Below are 8,885 nucleotides of genomic sequence, written 5' to 3' on the forward strand. Positions count from 1 at the left end.
TTGATAATCACAACATGTTGGACGTGATCCTTATGTTATAAAGAGGAGCGATTTTTTAACTAAATTGAAATACTGTACTTGCCTGCCATTAAGGCGATGGATATAGGCTAAGCAACTAACCCTGATTGTAAACAAGCTATTTCGAACTTGATCCCGTATATGAGGGATGCGGGGATATATGTCACTCCTGAAACTTTGCTGCATGTACAGGGTGGCTGTTGGTCCTGTTAGCAGCACGTAAAACAACTTTTATTTAAATTCTGAAGCGATTATAGCCTGCCTAGAAAGCGAGCAAATAGCGCTTTCATCTAACGTTAATCACTAAAAAGCTGTCACTCACTTCAATTTATCGCAATCTCACGATTCTGTGAACTGCAAACAATATCTTATTTACATTGTGTCTATGTGTGGCGTTTAGCATTCAGTGACTTCTGACAGTGTCACCCTGTATCTATTTAAATATTTCTTTATTAATATTTTAATATATTATTATATTATTATCTTATATTAACCATTTGCACACACGAGCATTATCCGGCTTCGCTCCTCCCGACCGCAGACGCAGGTTTACAAGCCACTTTTCCCAGAGTTTTTCAGTCAAATTCTTGAATTTTTGTACACGATAAAAACTCCTTGTGGTTTCTCGGTTTGTCCGATTTGAGCATCCATAAACAATGCAAAACACTGGCATTTTGAGTTTCTGCTAGTGATTTCTATGGAGAAAAATCACTTCCTGCCCTCCAGCTGCATTTCGCACGTCATCAGAATCACGTGATTGTAAACAACCTATTGCAGGGAGGGTGGGATATTCGCTTTCAGTGCTATCAGGCTAAAGTTAGCATTTTCCAAGATCTCCTACTGCACCTTTAAACTATGGTTAGTGTAGTATATCCATGGTTAATTTGTGGTTACCATGGTTTAACTATAGTAACCATTTTTTTGTTTTTATTTATTTTTTACATATTAAATGTATTTATTAATTAATTTATTTTAATAGTAAGACCATATGGTACATTTTTGTAAGGAAATTTGTAAAGTAAGTTAGCCAGCTTAAATGTTTCCACAAATGTATTTCGTCATTTTATTTAGGCTAATAATTAAAAAAATGTAAAATAAAAGAAGAGGCAAAGGAATCATATAATCAAGATGTAAAAAAACCCAAAAATCTCACCTTTCAGAGCAAACATTGATAAATATGTCCCAGCCATGTTCACCCCTTTGCGGTTCCCATAAACATTTCCGATGTGGTCTGTGCCTATTTGCAGCGCGTTTCTTTAATTGGTTGTGTTGTGAGTATTGCAGTGCATGTGTTGTCAAATTGATGAAGATGTTTTCTTAATGTGCAGGTGTTTTTTTCTATTTGTATGTGTTTTTTTATTTGCAGCGCATTGAGCTCTCTCGGCCACCATACATAATACTTAATTCAAGTATTAATGAATGAAGAGAAAACTAAAACAAATATTCATTTATTTAGTAACTATAGCAACCATCCGTGCAGTAATAGAAGAAACTATTCACACCAGATAATCTCCTTTCTTCATATGACATCTGGTGTGAACGCTTCACTGACCTTTCAAAAAGAAGAGTTGGTAAGGGCTTGTCACCCTTTGTTTAGTAAAAAATAAATAGATCACAGGCAAAATTGCAAAAAAGAATGCACAATATTAGTCTTTTATTATTAATGGAAATTATTTCATAATCTCTAACAAATACAAAGGATCCTAATAGGATCAAAAAGGATTTTCACAAAGAATCAAATAAGATTATTTTACACATGGCCCCGCATAATTTTAACTCAAATAACGTTCCATAAAAAAGATTTCCCAGGCTTCTGATTTCATGAATGCAAATATAAAAGTATTGAGTCTCTATCTGATATGATATCCCAGTAAGCACACTACATATCACAAAGACATCTGTTAAAGATCTGGAAAGCACTGCAGTCTAAAAGTGGCAGGGAACGTGTGGAGACATAATGCAGATGAGCAGATGTTCTTAAAAGAGAAAACTTCATATAGTGAAACATATCAAGTATGCCTGGGCAACATGTATGTGTGACATCAAGACACATGGGTCTGAATGAAAAAAACGAAAAAAACACTGACAGTACAATCCATGTGAATCATGTATCTTGTTTCAAAGTCCTGAATATGTATTCACCACCTTTGTTTATAGATAATAAAACTAAGAAAAACCAGAGTGAGTTAGACTGGAGTAATGTTACATCGGTGTAAGAGCAGTATTTACTGTAAGAGTAACTTTAGTTAGATACCTTCTGTGCTCAATCTCTAGCAACCTTTTTGAATCGATTAGGAAAATTAGGAAATTAAATCAATTAGGAAAGTCCCTATGCTAAAGCCCAGCCTTGCAGACATCATTTTATAAACCACAAATTGAAAAGCAGATGCTCAACTAAATGTCAAAAAAACAAAAACAACCATTCTACAAAAAAGTGTGACAAATTTAACTTTATTCCTTAATCATTAACCACATGCCAAGTAAGCATAGAATTAACCACTAAACTATATAACAACAAATTATATTAATACATCTCTAAATAAAATAAAATACATTTCTTTCACTCATAGATCAAAAATTTTTTTAACAGCATTCCAGGAGTTATGCAATTTTGTGCCATGACTAGAATGGAATCCATTTAATGTGAAGTTGATGTAAATATGCAATACCGAGAAAGGCAGAAGAGCTTTTTCTAAGGATTGAATGCTCTTGAGTGTCCGCCTAATGCATTGCATGAATAGCGGCCATGCACTCCCCCTTCTAAACACTATCTGACTTAACACACTGTAATCTAAATGGCATCTTCATTTTGTCCTGCTCCTTCGTCATCCTCCTCTTCCTCCTCCACTCGACCTGAGTACATTAGCTGGAGCGCCTTTCACTTCCATTTTATTTCATCAAATGAAAAAGAACCTCCAGTGAATAGCCACAGTAAATGCCACACACAAACACACGCTGACATAACACCTTCAGCATCATTGCTCAATCCCATTATTGGCCCAAAAAATACTACTAATAACAGACTAGATTTTTTTTTCAACCATTTTCATTGTGATAATCTTTGCTGAATACAGGCCAATCTGCTCTTAATTTGCTGTGTAGCCTTTAAGCTAAATGTTACACTGAAATATGCAGCAATTACCTCCAGGAACCAAACCAAGAGGCTATATTTAGTTTAGGTAGAGGCTTTTGTATTTAGATACCACTTACCACCAGTAACAATATTAAATATGAGCTAAAAGCATGCATTATCACTAAATGCATAACACGTTTAAGAAAAATTCTGACATACAGCTCACATACCCTCAGTTTGAGGTCCAATCAAGGACATCTCATGTGAACATATACACACACACACCTTTTCTTCCACAGGCCTCGTCACCGGTCCACTTCTGGTAGAATGAAGGTCAGTGCCGTTTGAGACCCTCTGACGTGGACTCATTTTCATCCATCTCCCTCAATCATCCTCGGCAAGGCTTCTCTAAATCTTCTCATTCACAGAAAACATGCATCAATTCCTACAAAGGAAAGGATATCGGATTGTCTTTAAGAATATGAATATTTTTTTCAATCATAAAGGGGTTTGGTTTTATCACCCTGATGAGAAGTTGTCTGAATCTTGGTGTGAGGAACTTTACCCACACAACCCATCTCCCGTCCCCCCCACAATTTTTTCTTTTCCTTTTAATTTTCATTACTGTCCTCTTCCTTTTGCCCTCCCTCCTTGGCAAGGCTTTCTCATTTCTTTCCCTGTTTTCTTTCTCTCTCTGTCCCGTTTCCATTACACACATTCTTTCTGTCTCACTCTCTCTCTAAATATGGACATGGAGGTTCAATGTTCTACATTCACTGAAGTTCCAAGGCCCCCCACTGGATGTTATAGTCACTACAGGAACTATGAAAATTAAGTTCAGCTTTGCAATCAGCAGCATTTCAGTATTTTGAATGCTGCTTTGAAACCACTCATGATGACCGCTTAACAGTCCAGCTCAGGCCCGGACTGGCCATTGGGAGCACCGGGAGAATGCAAAATCCTGGCGGGTGATTTGGCCGGCTGTCCGTTTTTTTTTAGTTATTATTATTATTATTATTAATATTTTCATGATCATGTGACACTGAATTCTGCAGTAATGATGCAGAAAATTCAGCTTTTTTATCACAGAAATAAATTAAGTTTTAAAATATATTCCAATTGAAAGCAGTTATTTTAAATAGTAAAAATATTTCACAATATTACTATTGCTGTACTTTGGATCAAATAAATGCAGGATTGGTGGTGGGGGGGGAGGGCAGAGATATTGGGGCAAATGAAAAAAAGGGAAAGGGAACTAAAGGTGCAGTGCAAGAGAGAACCTTTTATTATTTTCCACGGCCCCAGACTAAGGATTTAAAACTTTTTATGTGATGGCCTTACAAATAATAGGGTTGTCTGTAGTTTCAGAAATTGTTGTGGATGTATGGGCTATGTACAGAAAAAAAAGGGCCGAAATCGCCAGGATTGGTGGTGGGGGGGAGGGCAGAGATATTGGGGCAAATGAAAAAAAGGGAAAGGGAACTAAAGGTGCAGTGCAAGAGAGAACCTTTTATTATTTTCCACGGCCCCAGACTAAGGATTTAAAACTTTTTATGTGATGGCCATACAAATAATAGGGTTGTCTGTAGTTTCAGAAATTGTTGTGGATGTATGGGCTATGTACAGAAAAAAAAGGGCCGAAATCGTGCCTTTTGGGGTACAACAGCTTGTCACTGGAGCAGTACCCTTAAAAGGACATATTTGTTCATTTTTTACCCCTAATAGGTAGGCCTACAAATTAGTACCTTAAGGGTATGAATTACTACTCTAAGGTACTAATATGTTCCTATTAAGGGTAAAAAAGGTACAAAGATGTCCTTTTAAGAGTACTGCTACAGTGTCAAGCTGTTGTACCCCAAAAGGTAAAATTGTGGCCCCTCTTTTTCTGTGTGGCCTGGATGAGTGTGAGACTTCCTGGCCTGAAATTGCGTCCCAGTCCGGCCCTGGTTCAGCGTCGTGCTGAACGTGCAGAACTAATGGCCACATCTCAAGCGCAGTTTCACGGGTTCATGAACCAACTGGTGAAAAATACCAGTAAATAGAAGACAAATTAGCTAGCTTTTGAACTGTAATATATCAAGCAGCAACTAACAAAGAAAAAAATAATTTTCAAAAAGCGTTAGAAAGTTTTAATTCATGGGTCATAAGACCTGCAGAGGAAGCTCTGCCCACCGGTGCAACAGAGCTGTGGTCTGAGGTCACACAAGAGGTTTAATCATATTGCCTCCATCTTGTTACTTTTTCCCTCACAAAATTATCAGCACTTGGACACAGACAGTGTCCAATTTTTTAATGTCTATTTTTAACTGTTTATGCATTTACTTAGATCTTATTCAGAATTCGGAAACATCATTTATAAAGCTGTTTACATTTACATTTAGTCATTTTGCAGACGCTTTTCACCAAAGCGACTTACAAATGAGGACAACAGAAGCAATCAAACCAACATTACCACATCATTTGTCATTGCATTAGAGTGGCCCAAAGTGTTACATTTAAATGGCACTCTAAATGTACACACTTCATTGCATTAAACAAATACACCAAGCAGCATCTGCCAACAAATGAGGTTTGACCTTTTCTTTTTTTGGTCTTAAAAAAAAAGTCATTAAGTGTTTTTACATGTAAAATACACTGATAATTATCAAATATCACTAAGTAAATAAGTTAAAATAAAAATAAATGAAATGGCCTTTTCTCTGTTTCAGTGAAAAAACATGAGAACACAGGAGTTTACATGCAGAGTTGGAGTAATAGTGAAAAACCAAAAAAACAGTGAAAAACCATTGTGTGCCAATCACTTTTTCATTCCAATTAAGAGTTTAAAGAACACTGTGTAATACTCTTTTTCTCTGTTCTGTTCTCAGTGTGTGTTTGTGTAGGTGTCTTTGTAAAGAGTGACGTCTTTGTAAGAGTGCAAGGGCCTGGTACACAGCTGGAAGAATTCCCAGAGCTAAAGTCAGAGAATCAAGAGCTTAAAAATCACCAGAACTCATGCAGGGTCAAATTTATTAATTCATTCATTCTGCCATATAAAAATAAGTGCAGGAGAGGCTGATGAAAACACTTGCTTAAGACTCGTCATGAAGTAACAAACCCAACTTCTCCTTTAAGACAAACGGAATAGTAGAACTTCCCCTTTAAGATATGGGCCACAACATTAGCTGGTTGAGTGTTGAAATGATGATTGCACACACATCTGATTATTAACAAAGATATGGAAAGCTCACTCACACCTCACATATGGCCACACATACACAAACATATGCACAACACACAACCACACAATGAGCAAGAGAACCCTATAATTTTGTCCACTGTATATTAATAATCACAGATTAACAAACAAGAAGAACTTCTTCTCTAGTGAACAGTGTTTAAATATCATTTAAATACATACCCAACCACACACACACACACACACACACACTTATAGACATAAGTAGTACAACATTCATGCACAAATATAACCAGACTGGACACACACACTGTAATAAGCAAACAGATGCACACAGCAAAATTATGAGACATTATTAAAACATGTTCAACAGAAAATAAACAAACCAAATAGATTTTTATTTTACATTTGATGCTTTGATAGGAGCAGATAAAAGCATCTATATGCGTGTGAGAGTGTGATACGAGTGTATGTGAGTCATCATGACTAGTGTTGTTGTACGCTTTGCTGATCTATATCTCCATCTAATCACACTGAAAAGCTGCAGCAAGATCTGATCTAAACCAGAACCAAAACCAGCATAAGCAAGACCCAGATCTCTCCGAACCAAGCTTCTGATAAAATAAAGCTATACCTTAAAACAACTCCCTTTCTCTCTTTTGTGTGTGTGTGTGTGTGCTATTTTGGCTACTGCAGATAACTGCATGACAAGCAGAAAAAAACCGAGAAGAGGTGTCTCTTCGAAGGAAGTGTTTTTTTTTTAGAAGGTGTAACTGAAGTTTCTTTCTCGCTCTTTCTTTCTTTCAAACACACTCTGTGAGAATCAGGCCTGAAACACTGCTGTTGTGACATGCTCTCAGCCGCAGTGTGGAGGGTGGAGGCTGCTGCTGAGCGGTCATAGTTGTGAGTCATGATCACTGAACACAAGCTTTAATGAGTGAATTCAGAAAAAAAGTAAATCATGTCCACTTCCATACATATTCTGATCCGGTTTCATAGATATAAAATTGGAGGGTATGAGTCAAGCCGGATACATGTTTGTATAGTCGTTTCTCCATCTGCTGTTTTTCTTAGCATACGTTTTTTTTTTGTGCTGTAAATCTTACAATATGAATGTAACTGCACATTAACATAATTGTCAACCTCAATAGCATGCATGCCTTCAATAACATGCACTACACACTCTTTCCCTTTCCAGAACTGCATTATCATAATAACCATCCTTTGCACTCTCATTATGCTCCTCTTCTTTTTCCCTCTCTTCCAATGAAAATTTTATGAACAACAATGAAAAAAAATAAAAAAATCAATGAGCAGATGAACCAGTAAGATCTTCATGTCCACAGTAGCCAGCGCTATCACTTAATAAATTCATGTAACCTTGGAAGGGATGTCAAATGTGTTGGCTCTTTCTACACAGGACCTTACAGGAACCTCCTCATCAACACAAGACAGTAGCGGCTACACCAACTAATGAATTAGTAGTTCGGGTACTGTTAAAGGACAGTTGCTCAACAAATGTTCTTAAAATATATTTTAAACACTGTATAATTCCTGTTTACACAGCACAGTCACTATGTGCACTGTTCATTTTAGACTTGGATGTCATGTCAGTTAAGCTTATCCTCTACAGAGGAAAATGAGGAAAGTTTCAGCATGTCTCTATGTCATTATCTTTATATGGTAAGTTACATGTAACAAATATAATTGGAATTATGCAAATGTAAACTTAAAGTGCTTCGATAACCCCCGAGACCCATGAAATCTGCTAAATGAAATTACAGGCTTCACTGTTCTTGCACTGTTTTTGTCATTTAAGGCAGCATGAGTCTGGCAATGGAAATATGTGAGATTTTCTAACCCACATCGTCTCGTGAGACAGACTCACAAGCTGGTCGATGGAACACCGATGCTGCATGCTGTGCCATGACTCATCTAACATGAGGAAAACATTAAGGAATACTAAACATTTGCTTTAATCAGACAAAATGTGTGGAACTTTTTGTCCATAATTCATGTGAAGCTGCAGATCCACTTTAAAGCTTTTGTGCAACTGTGTTTGAATATCTAATGCATGCTATTCATTTAGCATATACTTAAAGTAACTTGCAGTATACACATATTACTGGAGCAACCTCGAGTTAATTGTCTTTCTCAAGGACACATGAAGGACTCATGACCTGTTCCCTTTCAGTCAAATTGGGATATCGCTTCGATAGACCAATCTACTTCGAGTGTAAACTAAACGAGCCAATGCACATTGGCATGCAATTATTGCATCCAGCTGCCGCTGATCAGAGCGTGAGTATAATAAGGCAGCAGGTGCAATGCATACCAGCTTTTTGCTTCAGAGCCGAGCGACAACATCGTTCTGCTCTATGTTTATTTCGAGAACTACGAGTTCAGCACGCTCTCGAAAGCTTTCTGTGTTGGCGGGACGGCGCTTCAGCGGTGGTCGTTCCAGTGTCGAGTGGGTTGCGCACTTCAGGCTGCACTACCCCCTGTCGTGTTGCAAAGCGGCCATCTCCCCTGTGCGCCTCAGCACTAAAAGAGCATTTCCTAAAAAAGACAAATTTCTCTAAAAGAGCTACACGGGTGCGTCTTTATAAAGACGAC

The 8,885-nt window shown here is 37.4% G+C and overlaps 1 protein-coding gene across 2 annotated transcripts in view; it reads right to left on the reverse strand.

Moving 5' to 3' along the window:
* Nucleotides 1-3,676, reverse strand: part of arhgap20b (Rho GTPase activating protein 20b) — a 44,144-nt gene extending 40,468 nt beyond the window's left edge. The window contains exons 1-2 of one of the 2 annotated variants that reach the window (XM_016288240.1): nt 3,615-3,676; nt 3,377-3,505 (exon numbers count right to left, since the gene is read on the reverse strand). In XM_016288240.1, coding sequence (XP_016143726.1) covers nt 3,377-3,466 — 90 coding nt within the window. In that variant the 5' untranslated portion in view covers nt 3,467-3,505; nt 3,615-3,676. Of the gene's footprint in view, nt 1-3,376 lie in introns of both variants that reach the window. The other variant, XM_016288238.1, reaches the window with a different exon arrangement.
* Nucleotides 3,677-8,885: the final 5,209 nt, after the last annotated feature.

This window comes from Sinocyclocheilus grahami, unplaced genomic scaffold (assembly GCF_001515645.1).
Source record: "Sinocyclocheilus grahami isolate Dianchi unplaced genomic scaffold, SAMN03320097.WGS_v1.1 scaffold230.1, whole genome shotgun sequence".
Classification (NCBI taxonomy): domain Eukaryota; kingdom Metazoa; phylum Chordata; class Actinopteri; order Cypriniformes; family Cyprinidae; genus Sinocyclocheilus; species Sinocyclocheilus grahami.